The 22,486-nt window shown below is 40.6% G+C and overlaps 1 protein-coding gene across 1 annotated transcript; it reads right to left on the minus strand.

The window, feature by feature from the left end:
• Positions 1–4,456: 4,456 nt before the first annotated feature.
• LOC143282937 (2-oxoisovalerate dehydrogenase subunit beta, mitochondrial-like) lies at positions 4,457–22,438 on the minus strand. The gene is made up of 9 exons (XM_076588836.1): positions 22,310–22,438; positions 20,335–20,412; positions 17,737–17,805; positions 17,177–17,310; positions 15,511–15,666; positions 13,108–13,279; positions 10,505–10,650; positions 9,877–9,963; positions 4,457–7,625 (listed from the first exon to the last, which is right to left on the minus strand). The coding sequence occupies exons 1-9, from the start codon at positions 22,410–22,412 to the stop codon at positions 7,485–7,487; spliced, it is 1,086 nt and encodes a 361-aa protein (XP_076444951.1). The 5' UTR covers positions 22,413–22,438; the 3' UTR covers positions 4,457–7,484.
• Positions 22,439–22,486: the final 48 nt, after the last annotated feature.

Below are 22,486 nucleotides of genomic sequence, written 5' to 3' on the forward strand. Positions count from 1 at the left end.
TCCTGGAACTTTTTGCCTTTGGTAGTTTTTTTTTTTTTTGGGGGGGGGGGGGGGGGGTGGGGGGGGGGGACAAACAAGCTGGAATGTGTGGGCGTGTGGGTGTGTGGACTGGACCGGAAAAAGACAACGGAGAAGGTTGGGGGGGGGGGGAGGGGGTTTGGGGGGTTGGGGCGGGGGGCGTGGGTGTGTGCGTGTTAGGGTTTGTGTGTGTGTGTGTGTTGTTGTTGTTGTTGTTGCTGTTGTTGCTGTTGCTGTTGTTGTTGTTATTGTTGTTGTTGTTATTGTTGATGTTGTTGTTGCTTTGTTTTGTTTTGTTGGGGAGGAGGAGGTGGGTCGCGAGGGGGAAGGGAAGGAGCAGTGGTTGGACATGTGAGTAGTGTATGTGTGTGTATGGGGGGTGTGGGGGGTTCTTTTGCGTGCACGTGTGTGTGTGTGTGTGTGTGTGTGTGTGTGTGTGTGTGTGTGTGCGTGCGTGCGTGCGTGTGTGTGTGAAAGAGAGAGAGAGAGGAACAGATAAACAGAGAGAGAAAAAGAGATAAACATACAAAACAGAAACAGTAAAAATGGTGGGTGGGGGATAGAAGGAGAGAGAGAGAGAGAGAGAGAGAGAGAGAGAGAGAGACGAACAGATAAACAGAGAGAGAAAAAGAGATAATCGTACAAAACGGAAACAGTAAGAATGGGGGGTGGGGATGGGGGGGATAGAAGGAGAGAGAGAGAGAGAGAGAGAGAGAGAGAGAGAGAGAGAGGAACAGATAAACAGAGAGAGAAAAAGAGATAAACATGCAAAACAGAAACAGTAAAAATGGGGGTGGGGGTGGGGTGGGGGGGCGTGGGGGAGGGGGGCGGAGAAGGAGAGAGAGAGAGAGAGGGGTGGGGGTGACAAAATCAAATGGAGAGAGACAGAAAAAAATTCAGACGAAGAATGGGGGTTATCTGTACAGACAAAATGAGGGCGGAAGGAGAAATGGAGATGGGGGGATTGGGGGGGGGGGGGTGGACTGGGAGTTGGGGGCGGGGACGGCGGGGGTGGGGGGGGGGGTGGGTGCTGGCGCGGGGGAATGAGGAGGGGTGGCAAATGTTAGACATAATAAGCTGTAAACTGTGTGGGTGGGTGGGTGGGTAGGCTGGAGGGAGGATGGTATGTGTGCTGCTGATGTTGTTACCAAGAGCCGTCGCTGGGTCTGCAATGGAAAGATGAGGGACAAATATAGCCATGGCGACCTTGGCAGACAGGGATCGCTTCCAGCATTGATTTTGGGGTGGGGGTGGGGCAGTGGGGGGGGGGGGGGGGGCTTTTTTCTGCCAATCTGTCTATCTGTCTGTCTGTTTGTCTCTTAGAGTCTAGTCTCTGACCGAGGAAAGACACGCTATGATAAAAGTTATATACATACATACATACATCTCTCTCTCTCTCTCAATACATATATAAAAATGTGTGTGTGTGTGTGTGTGTGTGTGTGTGTGTGTGTGTGTGTGTGTGTGTGTGTGTGTGTGTGTGTGTGTGTGTGTGTGTGTGTGTGTTAGTATCTATATCATCATCACAACCATCTCTGTGTCTGCCTTGAGCAGAGAGATATCATAAAAGCCGGGAAGACGAAGCTATAGTAAATCTACTTACCAATGTAATATGTATTTTTACATGTGTGTGTGTGTGTGTGTGTGTGTGTCTGTGTGTGTGTGTGAGCATGTGTTTGTGTATGCAGTGTGATACTGAGTGGAGAAAAGCAAGTACAAGTGAGCAAGTCTTTTATGACAAACACTGTGTAAAGATGATATCAACTGATATAGGATTTACAACACAGGTCACATTAATTTATCAAGACGTAGATCTACAAGTATGGCAAAATGAATGTGTCATTGACAAAGCAATCACACACACACACACACACACACACACACACACACACACACACACACAGACAGATTTAAAAACAATAGGGGTTTGTAGTGCAAGGGAAACAACCCAGACAGCTGCAGGACAGGTTTCTTTTCAATGATGTGAGAAAGCTGTTTAGTTGGGAAGACAGCCTTTGTTTCAAACACTCCCCTGCCCCTGAAAATATATATATATATATATATATATATATAAACTATCTGAGCTAAGCCAGGGGAGAGACTAGTCACTTTGACACTTTATTGTCATTGGCCTTAAGGCCCTTGTGACGTGGGTGTTCGAACGTGTCAACATATTTCATACAAAACAAAACAATATCATAAAGAAATGAATATAATGGGAACAAATGCTGAAAAAAAGAAGAAAAAATGAGAGATCTTTTGTTTTAAAAAAAAAGTGGAAGTAACTTACAGGTCAGTCAACACGTTGTATGATCAGTTTTGTCTGTGAAACAAGTTTCACTAGGTGTCTTCATTTAAAAAAGAAAAAAAAGTCTGTCTAGCTGTACAGCTCTTCGCTGTGAGTAATGTGTTATTCATAACAATCAGGTTGCGTGTTCGTATCACGTCGGGGTCACATGAATTTTGTGATTCGAACCCGGAACCCTCAGATTGAAAGTCCAACGCTTTAACCACTCGGCTATTGCATCCGTCTTTTTATATATTATAATTATTATTTATTTACTTATTTATGTACGCTTATCTACTATTTATTCACCTTTTTTTTCTTTTCTTTTGTCTCAAGGCCTGACTAAGCGTGTTGGGTTACGCTGCTGGTCAGGCATCGGCTTGGCAGATGTGGTGTAACGTATATGGATTTGTCCGAACGCAGTGACGCCTCCTTGAGCTACTGAAACTGAAACTGAAACTCATAACAATTATAGCTGAGACAGAGAGATAGCGAGAGAGCTAGCAAGAGCACACATTCTCACGTTCTTTCAAGGGTACAGCCAGTTGACTTTGTTGGGTTTCTGATCTCAAAGAGAAAAAGCATCAAACTGAAAGATGTGTGACATTTGTCAGTCTGCACACTGTAAGCTTGTGCATCTTTAACATCCTTCCTGCAGAGGGCATTTGGTTCACATTACAAAAGAAATTTGAAAACTACCTAATAGCACAATGCATATATGAGGATCTTAAAAAAAAAAAAAAAAGAAAAAAAAAGATAAAGCTTCAATGAAAGCTGGCATTTCATCAGAAACATTAAAAACAAAAGTCAAATGTAAATAACCCTTCATCCTCTGACTTTTTTTTTTTTTTTTTTTTTTTTTCTGGTCCATCCTCTGCATTATTAAGTACTCCCAGGACGGGCGCAATAGCCGAGTGGTTAAAGCGTTGGACTGTCAGTCTGAGGGTCCCAGGTTCGAATCACGGTGACGGCGCCTGGTGGGTAAAAGGTGGAGATTTTTACGATCTCCCAGGTCAACATATGTGGAGACCTGCTAGTGCCTGAACCCCCTTCGTGTGTATATGCAAGCAGAAGATCAAATACGCACGTTAAAGATCCTGTAATCCATGTCAGCGTTCGTTGGGTTATGGAAACAAGAACATACCCAGCATGCACACCCCCGAAAATGGAGTATGGCTGCCTACATGGCGGGGTAAAAACGGTCATACACGCAAAAGCCCACTCGTGTGCATACGAGTGAACACAGAAGAAGAAGAAGATAAGTACTCCCACTCCACTCATTCCAAGTTCCCCCGTACACAGCCACACCGGGAGTCATCTGTCGCTGTCTCAGCAAAGGCAGCCCACAGCAATTCAACAATTTTAGATCATATTAAACAATTTTATTCACAGTGATAGAGCTTTTCATGTTTTCTCCCTCTTGTTGACTTCATATATATTCATGTGTGTGTGTGTGTGTATGTGTGTGTGTGTGTGTTTGTGTGTGTCTGCGCACGCGTGGGTGTGTGTGTGTGTGTGTGTGTGTGTGTATGGAGAGAGAGAGAGAGATGAGACCAAGCTTGCATCCTAACAGTCTTCATATTCTGAAGCTGAAGGGTTCTGTATGTTCTGACCATTGGCAAACAGAGGGATGATGAGGTTTGTGTTGGAGACTGAAATGGACTGAGAGACTGAGAGGAGGAGGAAGAGGAGACAGGCAGACTGAGTGGAAGAGAGAGAGAACAGAGAAACAGACAGAGAGACAGACAGAGAGACCTGACTATATAGATGTGTAAGACAGTAGAGTCTCCTTTATACACAAGCCAACTGAAAGAAGACCAGAACCATCCACAGTTTATCCACTGTAACATACAGAGCTATAGCATACTCAGCTTCAGTTTGCATGGACAGATCCTCAGAGTTAAACATATGTTCAGAGAGAAGTTACTGAGCAAACAAAGAAAAGTGGGAAGGAAAGCAGTAATGGATCAGTGTGAAAAAACAAAACAAACAAAAAACAACAACAACAAAGAAGACAGAGAACTTGAGTCAAGGGTTGGGAAAGGAAGAGAGGCTGGTGGTATAGAGTCTAAGAGATGGAGTGAAAAACAGACATACATGAAAGCAACCACAAGAGATATAATTATTGAAAATATCAAACGCAAGTTTTGTTTGTTCTGATATTTAATCATTTAAGGCAAAGACAATGAACAACCAATACTCCTAAAACAATGTATCCGAATTAAAAAGCAAATATATCCAAATCTGAGTATAGTGTAACAATTCACAGTGGTGGGTTACCGAAGACTAGAATGTCACGTATATTTCTTGATCAGAAACATCCCCCAAAGTAACAAGGACTGCTGAAAAAATTGAGCAATCTGATTGGAAATGAATATCAAGTTTTGATGATTAAATAAATGGTATGGACACTTTGTAAGCTGTCATGACACAAAACAATTCTTCATTACCTCTGCCCTCCCACAACCCCCCCCCCCACCCCCTCCCCCACGACCCCCCTCCTCCCGCAATCCCCTGTCTCCCGCTCTCCATTGGTGCAACAAAAGCCCTGCACTGAGGAGCTGTATAGATTGTCTGTCTGTAGCATTCAAAGGGTTAAAGTCTCCACTATGTTGGTTTGTATTTGTATTTGTATTTCTTTTTATCACAACAGATTTCTCTGTGTGAAATTCGGGCTGTTCTCCCCAGGGCGAGCGCGCGTCGCTACACTACAGCGCCACCCATTAAAAAAAAAAAAATTCCTGCATGCAGTTTTATTTGTTTTTCCTATGTTAGCAACAACACATGGCAAACTGTTTCTGTTCTAAATTCAAAATAGCAACAAAGTTGTTTTAGGGTTCTAAGTCCTACCACTCACATAGATCCAGAACTTCCCTCAACATCCAAATCATATAAGATGAAAAAAATCATCATTTCCCTAGATACCATGAAACAAATACAGCCAACAACAAAAGGTATGAGATTGAAAAAAAAAAGTTATAAAAAAAGAAAAAAATTGAAGAGCATCTGATGATAAAAAAAAGTAGGAAAATAAATAATGAAAGCAAAAACAAACAAAAAGTATTTAAAAGTATCACGTCAACAGCTAACATCACCACAACAGGAAGTGGAAAATGCAGAAAATGGTTGACAACAATAACTCCAAGCACAATACATATGATGATAAAAGGTCAGAATTTTTTTTTTTTAATTCACCCAACATCACCCAAAACAATAATACAGTGGATACCATCAACACAACAAAACATTAACAAATAGCAGTTATGATCAACAACAAATTCCCAAAGACAAAGAGATTCATGAAGAACTCTCCAGCATTACACACACAAATATCCACAAAAAAGCTGAGATATATTTTGATTGCACAATCCGTGAGAGATAAGATTTTAAATTTCCAAACATACTGTGCAATACATATAATTGACAGTATTATTGAGATATGTCTTAATAGCACAACCTTTGAGAGATCAAATAAAAACCTTTCAAAAACATACTGTGCTTTAAACAAAATTCACACAGCCATTGAGATATGTTTCAATTGCACAACCCATGAGATAATACTGTGTGTTACATATTAACTCCAATAATCATCGAAAAATGTTTTGATTCCATAAGCCATCACATATATTTCAATATAGATTGGGAATTATGGTGACAACAGTGCAGGCAGTAAAGAGGAAACAATTCACCAGGCACAATTAAGTTGTCTCTATTATCAATGCATGAGTATTATGGACCACAATATGAAAGACACATTTTTTTTGCAGAAACGACATATTGCAACAACCACCTCTAGTATGGCAACAACATAAATAACTTCTTTACGGCAAGAAACAAGTTACACACCCATCACTGAAGTACACAACAAGACACTGTGCAGACAGCTGGGTTTTTTTTTTTGTTTGTTTGTTTGTTTTTGTTTTTTGTATTTCATCCCCTGAACCATACAGAAAGGTCTTGATCCCTGCAGTATGAAAATGTTCATTGTCTTGACACTTTCTGAACAAAGTGTTAACATGGCTCTGTAGCACCCAGGTAACTTTCTTTAGATTCTCATGTTGCTGATGAAATTCAAAAGATTTCTTAAAAACAAAAACCAACAAACTTTTCATGGGAATCCTGTACTCCCTAAAATGTTAAAGGGTTCCATTACCTCTCTCAACACAGTCTCAAAGACCTTTTCATACAACCTAAGCATATTTTGAAAGATATTCACAGAATCTAAATGAGAACTGTAAAAAAAATATCATATCTCTTTAATTGAAGTGTAAAGAATTTTACAACCCAGCAAATGAAAACAAAAACTAAACAAACAAAAAAAAGTGTTACATCCCCTTTAACAAACCGTTTTTATTACCTTCACAACCCCAAATAAAATGAAATATTTTTATACCCCAACCTAAATGTCTCATGGATTTTCTAACTCCTGGAAATGTTCAAGTTTTTCTTGCTCAAATTACAGCTTGAGATCCACCACCTCCACTTCTCCTCCTCACCTTCCAGTGCATCCATTGCTAAATCATACCTTTTTTTTTTCTTTTTTCTTTTTTTAGTTCATATGATTATGTGGACCATGTCAGGTGTTTCTCTTTTAACTCACACCCACATGCGGTATTTAAAACAAACATGTAACACCTACACTTACTCAGAAAACATCTGGCTTGGAATGCTAAAAAAGTTGTTTTCCATTAGAGATAACACTGTCACAAAATTCAGAACATAAGCACACTGTCTGCTTTCACTTCCGAGCATATTCAAGTCTTTTGGTTATTTGAAAATAATTCCCAGTTTTATATAGTTTCCAATAATCTCAACATGATAATTACACATTTTCAATCTCTTAAAGAAAACCTTAAAATGACCATTAATAAACAATTTGCAAAAGGTGTTACAATTTTCTGTTCAAGTGTGCTTGAATTTCTCACATGTTTTGGCTACATCAACATTACCTTCTCAACAAAAATAAAACTGCACAGTTCATACTGCACAGCTCTGCATACCAAACCCCAGTTGAAAGTTTGTATTTTAAAACTGCCTGATGGGGTCGGAGAAGGTATGTCTGGGTGGGGCTGGCATGGGGAAAGGCAAAGATATCCCTTTCCCACACGATATAACAACATCACTCACCATTTCTTGTCAAAATGATGCCTGTCTTCAACACCCAGGGCAACAAACCAAACTAATAGTTGACAAGTTTTCTGACAGCCTCCAAGCAACGCCACTTGTCCGGCATGTAGAAGGACTCGTACACATAGGGAAACGGTGTGTCGTAGCCGCACACTCTCTCAATGGGTGCCTCAAGGTTCAGAAAACATTCACTCTGGAACAAACACACTGACATGAATAAATAAACTGATTCATTAACGCGACAGGGAGATAGTCCTTTAAATGTAAAAGAAAAAAGGAATAGAACAGAATAGAACAGAATATGTCTTTATTACCAAGTGTACCAGGGTCACAAGGAATATTAGAGGGGTGGGGGGGGGATAGTACATAACAAGATATGAACATAAATTGAAAATCATACACAAACACAGGTACAGTAGAAATTAGTAGAACAGAAGAGAAGAAAAAAAAATGTATGCAAAGAAAAATAAAAGGGGGAAGAAACAAAGGCAGAGAAAAAGAGACAGAGGTCCCTTCTCCTTCTTCTTCTCCGTCTTCTTCATTCATGGGCTGTGACTCCCACATTCACCTGCACAGTGCACAAGCAGGCTTTTACATGTATGACCGTTTTCAGCCCCACCATGTGGGCAGCCATACTCCGTTTTCAGGAGGAGAATGAGTCCCTGAAATGTCCACATCTCAACAAGGTATTGCACGGCAAAAAGTATACCACATTTTTTAACGCTGTGTAACACATTGGAATAAAATCCAATGTCCATGTTTCATGAAAAAGAACACACACAAAAAAACACCCATAACACTTACACCTGCTACACAACTACTTGCTGAAATAGCTGAAATAGTTCAACAACAGTGCAGGGGTGGATGTGTCAAAGTAAATGGAATGATCCATATTTACTACACCACATCTGCTGTATATAAATAAAGAAAGGGATAATTAAAATAGATAAATGAATAAGTAAATAAATAAATGAATAGATAAATAAATAAATAGATGAACAGATAAATAAATATATGAATAAATGAATGAATGAATAAATAAATAAATAAATCATTTGTTTTTTACAACATATGCTTGATCTTCACACAAACCAAATGTGCTGATCAGGCCTTTATGAGAGCCTACCCAGTGACAGTCACTGGGGAATGTTGGTGCCCTTACTTTAACTGAATGAACTTGGGACATCTGGGATGAGCAGCATGAGTGCTAAACAATTTAGAGGGAAATGGGACAGCAAAAAAACACACCAAAAAAAACTCTCTCTCTCTCTCTCTCTCTCTCTTCTACAGGTTTAAGTTAGTATGTATTTTACATTTTGTTGTCGCTATGTGATCACAATATTGTGTACTTTTGACCTCTTTCTAGAGGCCAGAGGCCTGGAGATTAAAGTTTTTGTTCTTGTTCTTGTTCTCTCTCTCTCTCTCTCTCTCTCTCTCTCTCTCTCTCTCTGTATAAAATCATTTTATAAACAGCTGTGACCTATACATTAACCTAAGGCAAAAACATCTGAACTCTGAAGGTCAATCATATGTTTACTTGCTGAAGAATGGTTCTATTAATAGTATTCGTAAACTCTGTGCTTAAATATTTAATGCCCTGAAGATACGACAGGAATTCATTGACAGCAATGAAGACATTTAGAATTAATTTACAATGCACAAGAGTATGTATTTTGCATTGAGCTGTTGCTACATGATCACAATATTGTGTACTTTTGACCTCTTTCTAGGGGCCGGAGGCCTGGAGATTAAAAGTTTTTGTTCTTGTTCTTGTTCTCTCTCTGTATATAGATATATATATATATATATATATATATATATATATATATATATATATATATATATATCAGTATCAGTATCAGAACTCAAGGAGGCGTCACTGCGTTCAGACAAATCCAAATACACTACATCACATCTGCCAAGCAGATGCCTGACCAGCAGCGTAACCCAACGCGCTTAGTCAGGCCTTGAGAAAAAATAAATAAATAAATTAAAATTAAAATTAAAAATATAGAAAATAAATAATAATAATAATAATAAATAAATAAAAATAAATAAATAAATAAATGAAATAAAATAAAATAATAAGATAAAATAAAATAACGAAACAAACAAACAAAAAATAAATAAATAAATAAAACAAAAATAAATAAGTAAATAAATAAATAATAGATAAATACACAAAAAAAACTACTAATAATAATAATCATATTTATAAGGCACAAAAACTTGATGAAGTCAATGGCAAGCGTAGAAAAAAAACAAACCAAAAAAACAAATAAATACATAAATAAATTAAATAAAATAAATAAATAAATAAAGACAACAATGATGATAAATAAGTAAATAAATGTAAAACATGCAAACACACATTCATATATATATATATAGAGAGAGAGAGAGAGAGAGAGAGAGAGAGAGAGATGCAGAGGACTATGGCTGACCTGAATGGTGGCTGCCAGCTCAGCAGCAAAGCCCATGGTGACGGGGGCCTCATGAGAAATCAAGACCCGTCCTGTCTTGGCAGCAGACTGCAACATACAATGATCCGTCATCACCCTTCAGCTCCAACACTCAATACTTCAACAGGGTTTTTTCCTATGATAAAAACAAAACTACCAAAGAATGAGTGCAAAAAATAATATACATATATAAAATCAATAATGATAATAATAATAATAATGATAACAAGCTGTGTGGATGTGCACTACATGCATGCAATCCAGGGATACAAAAGCAAAAAATGTATGAAAAAAAGACACAGAAAAATCTTTTTTAACGGAACGAAAGAAAGAAAGAAAGAATGAATGAATGAGAAAAAAAAAGGAAGGAAAGAAGAAAAATCTAGGGAATAAAGCCCCACACTGAGCACAACACAGTAGCAAAGAAACAACGTAAAAAAAAAAAAAAATTTAATTAAAAAAAAAAGGTGTGTGTATATGCCATACACGCATGCAATTAAGATCTACAAAACCCCATATATAAAAAAAAACAAACAGACGCTGTAAAATTCCCTTTTTGAAAGAAAGAAGAAAGGAAGGGAGGACAGCCCTAAGGGGAGTGAAGCCCTACACTCAGCACTGTGTCCCTGTCCCAAGGCAGGATGGTGGCCAGGTCGATCAGTTCACAGGAGACGCCAAACTTCCCCTGCGCCATCTCTGCCACCTCTCTCAGCACGTGCACCTGTGTGCCCCAGCCTATCAGGGTCACGTCCCCACCTGCCAGCACATTCAGGATAACAATAAGTATTATGGTGATGATGATGGAGTACATTTACACATCACTGTCAAAACGTCTCAAAGTGAATTTTACAAGAACGTGTCAGTCGGACACAAAGCACACAAGAACACAAACACGTAATCATGCGCGCGAACACATGCACACACACACACACACATACATACATACACACACACACATGCCACAACACACACATGCCACAACACACACACACACACACACACACACACAAAACACATATATATGTGTGGTTCGTCCGTTGGGATCGACGAGGACCATCTAGTCATCCTGGGGGGGGGGGGGGGGTTGGGCTCTGTGGGTGCGCAGATGGCTGGTCAGGCCAATCCGCGCCCGGAAGGTTCTGACGCAGTGTGGACAGGGGATGGTGGCGGCTGTCGGGGACTTGCTGGCACTGCTTTTCCTGGCTTGTTTGTGTTGCTCTGCTGCAGCGATTCTGTTGGCCTCACAGGATTTGGTGCCTTTGTGGACAGCTGAACGCCACTTTGGTCTGTCCATTGCATTCAGCTCCCATGTGTCGTGGCTGATACTATATATATATATAATATATATATGTACACACACACACACACACATTCTCTCTCTCTCTCTCTCTCTCTCTCTCTCTCTCTCTCAAGGATGTGAATCTCCACAAAATACAGATATGAAATGGAGTTCCTTGATTATGAAGAGACTGCTTGGCAAAAAATGTTGGGGTGTTGTTGTTTTTTTTGTTTTTTTGTTGTTGTTTTTTTGTTTTGTTTTTTGTGAGTGAGGGAAAAAGGCAGTGAATTTAAGAATTGTACAGCTGAAGAATAAAAAGCTCTCCTGCTGTGTTTCTCTGTTGAATTTGCGAATGCATAAGATTCTAATAATAATAATAATAATAATAATAATTTATTTTTATATAGCTGTATAATAAAAGCAGAAGCAAGCTCTGAGCACTTTACAAATCCATTACTGAAAATAACTGAATAAACACTATACATTAGAATAGAATTAAAAAAAAAAAAGATTGTAGAATTAATAAAAACACATTCACTGGTTCTATGAATGCACAGTTGACAAGACCCAACTGGTATATACCCTAAATGCAACAACTCTTACACTCCCATCGCACATACACAGAACCCTGAGTAAACAAATGAGATAAGATCAATCACAGCACAAACAACAAAAAAAATCATATCATGAGCAGAAGACCAGAGAGACCTTGAAGGGACATATTGCTTAACCTTTTGAGCCGTGAGTTCCTGAGCAATTTTAACCCTTCTGCCTGAGCTCCTGAGCCAAAATTTGCAAATAATTGGTATTAAACCCTTTGAGCCCTGACCACCGCTTTATCGGTGGTAGAGAAAAATGACATCATGCCTAGCCACCAGTTGAGTGGTGCGTAAACACTTGTGTCGTGTTTTGCTATTGGTTGACTTATATTGAAGAGCCAATCAGAAAAAAACGTAATATTCTGACATCAGCGAACGTAGTACCAACATGGCCGCACCTTTTTACTGTGTTTTGTGCATGTGCTTTGGATAAAAAAAATTGATTTCAATATAAGTCAACCAATAGCAAAACATGACACAAGTGTTCACGCACCGCTCAACCGATGGCTAGGCATTATGTCATTTTTCTCTACCACCGGTAAAGCGGTGGTCTGGGCACTCTTTTTATATCTGCCGTGACACATTAAATACCAATTATTTGCAAATTTTGGCTCAGGAGCTCAGGCAGAAGGGTTAAAATTGCTCAGGAACTCAGGGCTCAAAGGGTTAAAAGGTTAGAAACATACCCACCCAGTGGCTGTTCCAGAAATTACATGAAAACAGAGATCGAGATATCATATGATCATGCTTTTTTTTTTCTCTCTCTCTCATAAGCCATGCAGAGTGTACACATACTCTGATATGTTTACATGTTTTACGATCATATTGATGAGTTACTGTTTCACCAAGTAGTAAGTATGCTTTTGGTATGATATCAGCTGCAGTCCTTGCATTTGAGACAAAGTAATGGGGAAAAAAACAACAAGCAAGGTCCATTTACTAATCTGCTGTCCTTGGTTTTGAGGAAGAGGTGGAGAGAAAAAGAATATGAGCGTAGCTGTCATCATTCCTTCTTCAGCAAAGAACTTAAACAGAAATCTATTCTTAGCAAATGATTATGAGATGATATCAGTCTAAAACTATCACCTTTGATAACAACGAAATTTCTGTTAGTCGCTTTGAATAATATCATTTTATTACTCTTCTGTCAAAACTGATTTTTCTGTATGAAATTCAGGCAGTTTACCCAATGAAGAGCGTACCACAATAATTCAGCAACACACTATTGTCTCTGCATGGTCTGTCTGCATGTGTTTCTTTACCTATCATAGTGGGTTGCTGTTGTTGTTGCTGCTTGCTGTTTTTATCACACAGTCTCGTTACAAGCTTTCTCACCCTCCAGAAGAATGTCAGCCTTGGACAGAGGGAGCTGGTAGTCCCCGGATGGGACGTCCTCCACGGCAGCTCTGTACAGGATCTTGGACTCTAGGAACACGCAGGGGTTTGGGTCTCTGATGCAGCTGAGCAGTAAACCCTTGGCTTGGGTGGGTCCTCTTGGAATCACTACCTGTTTTGTTACAAGCTTTGTGTGCAGTCCAGATGTTCCATTGTAGGTTCATATGTGTGTGCATGTGCATAATAATTAGTATATGTCGCCCCACCCCCACCTCCAAACCACCACCACCACCTCTCTCCCTTCCCTTCCTCTCTGTCTGTCTGTCTGTCTCTCTCTCTCTCTCATCTTCTATTCTCCATTTCCTTGAACCCCCCTCCCTCTTCCCTTCCCCTCTCTCTTTTTCTCTGTGTGTGTGTGTGTGTGTGTGTGTGTGTGTGTGTGTTTGGATGTACAAATGCATTTAAAATGAATGAATGATATCAAAAAAAAAGAAAGAAAGAAATATCACAAGAAACAAATTGGAACATGAAAAAAAGGGAGTCCATGCTTTGTTCTGCTGCCATAGTATTGATAAAATAAAACTGAATTAAAACTGATTAATTTTGGCTGATGAAAAATCTGACTGACATTCAGGAATGCCTCACAAAAGACAAAATCAAACTCACTTCTGTTAATGAATTAATGAAAAATTGCTTAAAGAAACTGGTTTCCATTAAGTGAATGACCAAGCTGGCGTGATTAGCACAATGAAAATAAATGAATGTTTAAAGTGATGACGCAGTACAACACAGAACGTCACCCCCAAATTATAGCTGCTGCTTCCACATGTCACATATGCAAAAGGGAATTTCTATGTGATCACTTGGCAACCAGTCATAACAATGACCTGATCCAGGTAAGACAGAACTGATTAGCTGCTTGCAGGTCAAGTGTCTAGTGCATAAACAGGAGCTGGAGAAGCTATTTTGATGATTTTAGTTACATAAATAAAACAAAATTAGAAATAAAAAATAATTAAAAAAAAAACGGTTCCTCTTATGAAATGATCAAGAGTTTTTGGTTAGATGGGATTCAAAACAGTGTGAGTTAGCTAATTCATCTTCTCTCTCTCTCTCTCTCTCTCTCTCTCTCTCTCTCTCTCTCTATTTCAGTCACTCATTCATGTGTGTATCAGATAGCAGCCATGTAAATACTTCAGCATTGCACTGCCACCACTGATTTAGATCAGCGATAGCCTAACCGAGTGGTTAAAGCGTTGGACTGTCAATCTGAGGGTCCCGGGTTCGAATCATGGTGACGGCGCCTGGTGGGTAAAGGGTGGAGAATTTTACAATCTCCCAGGTCAACATATGTGCAGACCTGCTAGTGCCTGAACCTCCTTCGTGTGTATATGCATGCAGAAGATCAAATACGCACGTTAAAGATCCTGTAATCCATGTCAGCATTCGGTGGGTTATGGAAACAAGAACATACCCAGCATGCATACCCCCGAAAACAGAGTATGGTTGCCTACATGGCGGGGTAAAAACGGTCATACATGTAAAAGCCCACTCGTGTGCATACAAGTGAACGCAGAAGAAGTTGAAGAAGAAGATCAGCGATTGCCAAAAGCAGCACTGACCATTGTAAAATGTAGGTGAAAGGGATAGACATGATTTGCAGATGCATCTGATGTGAAAAAGCTGATGAAAATCAACAACAAGGTGTGTATTGTTCAAGCTTAGACTGGCACTCATTGTTCATTTTGAGTGATGCTCCTTTTCTAATTCTTCACATCACCCTGATCAGATGTAATGTCATGCCTGTCAAGATTCAGATCATCCCCTGGTTGTATATCATCAGTTTGGTCCAATTTAAATCACGTACCCCTACCTCCTTCTTCAGCATGTTATAGGGCTGTATCACACCTGCTAACTTATTTAAGACCAGTGATCAATCACGGAAAGTCTTTAAAGGCATCAGACTGCCCTTGCTAGTCATTTACAAAATATATATGAAGATCCGCCTGAACAACTGTGTCATGTGGCCGAATCAGTCAGATTTACATCATTATGTCCTATTGCTACCTGGTAAATCAAAGTCCACGAAAACCTCCTGTGCACTTGCGTGCATGAAGAGCACAACAGTGCCTGTGAATATGCTGAGTGTCAGAGAGGGGCACTGAGACACAGACGGAGAGCATAACTGAATGCATGTTACAGCTGATAACAGATTTTACATCATTTTTCTGTTGAGTAAACATAAACACTGTCTCTCTCACACACACACACGCGTGCACACACATTCACATGCACATACCTTCTCCCAAACTCACACACAACGCATGCATGCACAAACACTTAATTACATTGGTTACCCCTCCCTCCCGCCCACCAAAACATGCAAACAAGCCAAAAAGTCACCTTGACCCCAGGACAGTGAGCGAAGAAAGCCTCCACACTCTGTGAGTGATAGTGACCACCGTGCCCCACAGCACCACACGGTGCCCGCACTGTCAGACTGCCACAGTCAAAGATGTTGCCTGTGCGGTAGCGAAACATAGCTGCCTCATTTCGGATCTGTAAAAACCATTAATGAATAGTCAATGAAAAAATTATCAAAAGCATGTTTTCAAAACGAATCAATGGAAGACATTGTTACAAACAAAAAAGGTATTTAAAAAAAAAAGAAAAAAAGTTCACTATAATGACCTCCAACTATTTTTAATTTTGGCAGGCATATATATTTGGCATTTTCGATGGCATGAACTAACTGGTGAGAAAACATATTTTTCAGGAAGAACAATTTTTTTTTTTTTCTCTGCCAAAGGAATTGTCTATGGCAGACACTGTTCTAACTATTCTCACCAACTCTCAGCTCTGCCTTAAAGTCTTTTCAGCCAGCTCAGACCAACAAATCAAAGTGAAAAGGTACCAAGTAAGAAAATGGTTTGATCTAAAAGAAAACTGAACACCACTAAAACCAGGCTAAAAGCCTTTTAATGCCAGAAGCAGTGAATTCATGTCCAATGTGTCTAGGGCTCGGCATAAGAAATCAGGGCCCAATCCTCTCCTTCCGCTGTTTTGAATCTTTCCCAACCGAAGTCAGGTACCCATTCACTCCAGGCTGGAGTGAGGAAAATAGAAGTAAAGTGCCTTTTCCAAGGACATATATATGATAGTCAGTCGTGTCCGACTATGACCATCAGAACAGCAGAGGAGGCAACTGCTGTTCCGACTATCTGGGCTAGGATTTGATTATAGTGGAGAGTGTCTTGCCCAAGTTACATCCCCACTCTCTCGGCCAAGAGGGTTTTAGGACAGTCGGTGTTGGGATGGTTCCGAAAGGCCAACTAGCCCACAAGGCTGCAGCACTAAGAGCCAGTGCAATTTTGCCTCCTAGTTTGAGAGTCATAGTCCACAAAAGACTAAGCTGTAAATGGTTTCCCATTGACTGGAGAAACCACTGATAATACAGCTCTCACTTTGCTGTTGGCCCAAATGTAAACTTATGTCAATCTGTGATATAAGCCGAGTGTTGAGCCAGACATAGCACCAATGCCAAAACAGGCCCTCAAACCTGATCACCAGTGAATGCTGGATAAGAAGTCCAATTCCTAACCAGTTCTGCCTCAGCAGATTTTGGGACAAGAAAAAAACAAACAAAACAAAACAAACAAAAAACCATTAAAAGGGTACCCAGCCCTCAGCAAGAGAGGTGCAAAGATTGACTGCTGGAACTGTGACAGGTGAACCCGGGTGTAGCCATGTATGGGGTAATCTAAATGAGCGGCGTGGGAGTAATGCTACTTAAATGGTGCAGATGATGGGGCAGCAAAAAAACCAAAAAAAAAGAAGAAAAAAAGACTGACTGCAACCAAAACAATGGCAACTAAATGCCATTCTTTTCTTTGGAGACTCTTAGGATCTCTTGTTGTTTCCAGGTGCAGAGAAGCTGTTCAAAACATACAAATTTTACACATGTAATACCCATCCCAGCTTTCCATTCATTGAGGCACATTTTCTAGCTTTGCATATACCTTGACATGACCAGTCCCTAAACATGCCGCTTCTTATACATTTTGCCCACCTGGTCGAAAGCAGGAAAGATGTAATCAGCAAACTGGATCTCAGCAATGGCTGTTGACCCAGCCATCGCCATGCCAATGCCAAAGCCCACAATGCCCTGCTCACTGAGAGGGCTGTTGAATACACGATTTGCCCCTGGCAGACAATGTAAACAGAAGTCCATATCATCATCAACATGATCACCACAAACATGAGATATGAAGAATTAAAGCTTTAAAGTCTCACAATGGATGCACCATAATGTGGCTTGAGCATAATGCCAGCAGGGGGGGGAACAAAGCTTGGTTTCTAAGATTTTAAAAGAACTGTTTAGCTGTGTCAACAAAATAGCTTAAACAGTGTGCAATTAATCTGAAAATGAAAATCTGTTGTTGGTAATGAAAATCATTTTAGGGATACTGTTTATTCCCTTGTCAATGAAAGACATGTCAGTTTATGCAGTTCGTTGATAACAAATAGGTGAAAAAATAAAATGAAATAAAAAGAAATCCAAACAAGAAATGTTCCAAATCCACAAAGATGACAGTAAAGAAAAAAGCTGTTATTGTTAACTGCACTTACCATACTTATCACGCAGGCCCACTGTACAGCGAAACACACCACCAAATGCAACGTCTTCCCCAAACACAACTGGAAATGTGAAATAAAAAGAAATTGAATCAAGGAGAAAAGAAAATGGAAAGAAAGAGAGAAAGAATTCTGATCAACTAATAAATACTAGCACGAAAGAAAGAACAAACTGGAAATAACCTGAACAAGATGGTTCCCAGAGTCTCTAGTTGCCTGTCTGTGTGTGTGTGTGTGTGTGTGTATGCGCACCTGCGCGCCTGCACATGTGCACATGTTTGTATGTGTATGCGACATCAAGAAGCTTGATCATCAATGCAAGTGGTCAGAGCCAGCTACAGTCTTGAAACTGACGCTGTGGAGTGCGCTCGTACCTAATCAAGACTTCAACTGGTGTCATTCGTTGCAATCGCAGACACCTGAGACATCTGCAAGACTCAAGATCTGCCCTGACACCTTTCCCATGGCCCTTCCTGCTGATCCTGTCCCTTACAACAGTCCTCGTTCCAGTCCCAACATTCCCAGTGACCCAAGTTCTGTTCCAGTCCCAAACATTCCGCTATCTGTTCCGGTGTCACCATGGCGGAGTTCAACACCCGATACTGTTCCGGTGCAGTCGCCTACTCCAGATGCAGCCACTCCAGATGCTGCATCCAGACAGCTAACATCTTCAGCAGAGAAGCCTCCTGCGTCCATGCCCATGAGGAATGTCACAAGGAGAGGACGGACCATCATGATTCCAGCTCAATACAGAGACTGACCTGTTGCTGTCTCGGAGAAGTTTCCTTGTTCTTTTTCTTCTTGGATAACTGCCCGTCTTCAACTAGTTGAAGATTCTGGCATAATAATTTGGGGGCTTCTGGTTTGCTGCTCTGTGGGCAATGCAGTCAGTGCTGGCCTATCAGGGGGGGTGGGGATGAGGGCGATGGGAGTAGGGGCCACCACACTCACTATTTCAGGCCTCTAGGCAGGCAGAGGTAGGCTCTAGTTTGTAGTGAGCGGGAAGGGCAGGGAAAATATGGGGATGGGGATTGCATGGGTGGGGGAAAGCAGGAGGGGGGCGGGGGGTTAGGGGGGAGGGGGGGTACAGGGAAATGGTGAGGGGGGGGAGTAAGGTCAGATGATGGATTTGAGGCCCATCACTGAGCCTGATGTTTGTGTTTTTGTTCTTTGTTTGACTGTCAGACTGAAAGACAGTGTAATTTAGTTTTAAAAGTCTGACTAGAATTGGTTCAGTCGACATTGTTCTGTTGTATCTAAAAAGAAAATATTTTCCTCCTCGGTTATTTCATAAGACTCTAAAATAATAATATTAGCACTTTCCTCAGTGATGCTGTATTGTCCTTTCAAAAGGAGGGAGATGTTGTGATATTGTAATACGAAACCAAAGCTGTAATATTGCATTTGGTTTCATGCACACATGCGCAGTGGCTCTTGCATCTTCAATGGTTCATTCCGCAAGGCACATGTAACCTCACTACACTGGTTACAATCCATTGAATAATAACTGCCTCTGACATGTCTTGTGTGTGCCTGTTTCATCATAACACATACAAATGTCATTAAGTTCATTGTCAAGTGTAATGATTCCACATATATGAAAACAAAACCACAATATAACTCCCTTTAAATGTTACACTTAAACACATGTTTGCACTGTCACTATAACCCCAGCTGTTGCCATTCCCTGCCATATACGTAAGTGGCTTTGTTCACAGCTGTGGCTGACACGTTCTATCAACTTCAGCCACTGTCAGAACTGATTTCATGGCTGCTAATAAAAGCATGGTTGTACAACAATAGACAGGAACAGCTGCTGCATATATATCTATTCCCAATCATCAGCAAGGGCACACCAACTTTGCAGACTGTGCTGTTTTCAGACACTGTAGCCCCTGACCATATCGGTATTTCTTCCTTGTTACAGAGTACACAGTCTTGTCAATTGCAGCCCAAAACGAGAGAAGGCAGCATCAAAATCACATTTTCTACCACTGCTTAATATGTCTCCTCCTCCATTCCAGTGCCTACCAGTTTGAGCAAAGGACAACGGTGTATAAAAAAAAAAAAAAAAAAAAAAAAAAAAAACAACCACCAAACCAAAATAAAATAAAACCTCCTATCTCACCATTTAACACAATTAAGTCATCATCATTCACACTTGATGATTTAGTGATTATATTGCTATAGTCAATGTATTTCTCATTTTTCTGTCTAAGCCATAGATTGGCATTTGGCCTTTTTTTTTTAAATCATGCCTGATCTTCTTAAACACACACACACACACACACACACACACATTCGTGGGCTGCAACTCCCACATTCATTTGCACACATACACATGCATGCGCGCACACACGCACACACACACACACACACACACACACACACACTAATTCGTGGGCTGCAACTCCCACATTCATCTGCACACACACACACACACACACACACACACACACACACACTATCCTGTATGAGACAAGAGTGGATATTTACATAATATCATATAAACATACAATTGTTTTTACACCACCGTTTGGACAGCCATACTTCGTTTTTAATCACCAGTGAAACTATTTTCATATGACTCACCTGCAGTAGGGTCCTTCTCCAGAGATATATCTAATGCATTTGTGACAGACTGGAACAGATTCATCCGAGATGTCTCCCCTGAATAGAATTTGAAAAACGAAAAAAAAAAAAAAAAATGTCACAAATTTATTATCATATGAACTTGTGTCAGCATTCATCCCATGCAGCATAGACAACATGAAGCTCTAAACAGATAATGTAATGACATCCATAGGCCAGTGGATAGATTTGTACAGTATATGAGACTGGGCCAGAGATTTTAGATTACTGATGTGTTAAACGCCAATTGCAGTATTTGTGTGTATGGGAAGGGGCAGAGATGTTAATGTGTGTTATTGTGTTGTCTTGATCTTCACACTTTGCTGGGCATGATCAATATCAGAATATGATACTTGTTCTGTAAATCCATGACCACTCATGGGAGCAGTGGGCCTGTGGCAGAGCAACCAATGAGGAAGCATGTGTCCCAGGTTCAGTTCCAACAAGGACTGTCACTGTTATTCATCCCTCCACACGATCCACCTTAAACGTGTGGCCTGGTTGCTAGTCTTCCGGCTTTCTTCCTTCCATGGAGTGACCACAATCATTTGTTGGTTATTCTCTCACCTATGGTGGGATCTACAGAAAGAAGCACTAATTCTAAAAATGAATAGATAAATGACAGCATATATATGGGACCCCACCGCCAGGAAAGAGATAGACAAAATAGAAGCGGTCCAATAAAGAGGAGCACGATTTGCCCTCATTAAACACCAGAGGATTGATTGATTGATATGGATACTTATATAGCGCCTATCCTCGGTCGGAGACCAAGCCACTAAGCGCTTTACAAACACGGAGTCATTTACACAACAGGCTGCCTACCTGGGTAGAGCCGCCTGACGGCTGCCATTGGGTGCTCATCATTCGTTTCCTGTGTCATTCAATCAGATTTCAGGCACGCACACCTACGCACTTAGACAAACATGTAACACTTAACATTTTACATGTATGACCGTTTTGTTTATTTACCCCACCATGTAGGCAGCCATACTCCGTTTTCGGGGGTGTGCATATTGGATATGTTCTTGTTTCCATAATCCACCGAACGCTGACATGGATCACAGGATCTTTAATGTGTGTATTTGATCTTCTGCGTGCGTATACACATGAAGGACAGTCAGTGCCACCAAACTGCTGCAGACACTGGTGTGGGAAACCCTGGAACGGCGCAGGAGGAGAGCCAGATTGGTCATGCTATATAAGATCAGCAGGGGCATGACCAAAGTCAAGTGCCCACACCTCCACCAGCAACAACAACGGGCCTGAAGCGCTCACACCAAAACAATTGACAGAATCCCCTGTAGAGCGGACATCAGGCTGAATGCCTTCTTTCCAAAAACAATCCGTGATTGGAATGCCCTGCCCCAGGAAACTGTTGATGCCTCAACTCTTGCCAGCACAAAATGCCAATAATGGACAACTGGTTGACCCTGGGCATCATCCGGAAGAAGAAGAAGATTTTTTTTTTTTTTATTTTTTTTAAGGACCTTTATTTTTCTCTATCTAGGCCAGATCTGGTTAGCAAAGCGCTCCCCATGGATAAACCACCTGGTTTGGAAGCTTATCTTTCGTGCACTAAAAAACCCACAGCAACAAATGATTTGTTCCTGGTAAAATTCTGCTGAAAAGTCCATACGAAAAAACCAACAACATATAATTATATGCCATAATACCCACTTTATGTGTACTCAGTGTATGCCCAAATATTGAGCATGTATGAAAAAAAACAAAGAAAGCGCCTGACTTTGGTGACGCTCTCTTGGAGCACAGTCCGAATTCCACAGAAAACTGCTCAAGTATAACACACACACACACACACACACACACACACACACACACACACGCAAACAACATTCACTGATTAAATAAGGTTTGAGAGTGGGCACCGATGAAGTGTTTACGCATAAATAGTTAACGATTTTTGTTTGCTTACCGTGATTTGGATCTGGCATATCCGGCACATAAGTAAAGTGGACACCCCTTGCCGAGAGAGCAGCAATCGCTTTGCCTGCTTGTTGCAACGACAAATTTCGCATAGCAGACGAAAACGCCCTGATCCCAGTCATCGCCATGTTGTTATGTTCGGAGAGTGGAGAGTTACCGTTCCTGC

The sequence above is a fragment of the Babylonia areolata genome, chromosome 6, assembly GCF_041734735.1.
Source record: "Babylonia areolata isolate BAREFJ2019XMU chromosome 6, ASM4173473v1, whole genome shotgun sequence".
NCBI classification, from domain to species: domain Eukaryota; kingdom Metazoa; phylum Mollusca; class Gastropoda; order Neogastropoda; family Buccinidae; genus Babylonia; species Babylonia areolata.

What these genes read in the sequence shown, in the direction of transcription:
- LOC143282937 (XM_076588836.1), bottom strand. Translation starts at nt 22,412, where the DNA reads ATGCGAAATTTGTCGTTGCAACAAGCAGGCAAAGCGATTGCTGCTCTC. An exon ending in GGAGAAGGACCCTACTGCAG is followed by an intron (nt 17,806 to 20,334) that starts GTGAGTCATATG and finishes TCACATTTCCAG; the next exon opens with TTGTGTTTGGGGAAGACGTT. An exon ending in ACAGGGACACAGTGCTGAGT is followed by an intron (nt 9,964 to 10,504) that starts GTAGGGCTTCAC and finishes TGTATGTTGCAG; the next exon opens with TCTGCTGCCAAGACAGGACG.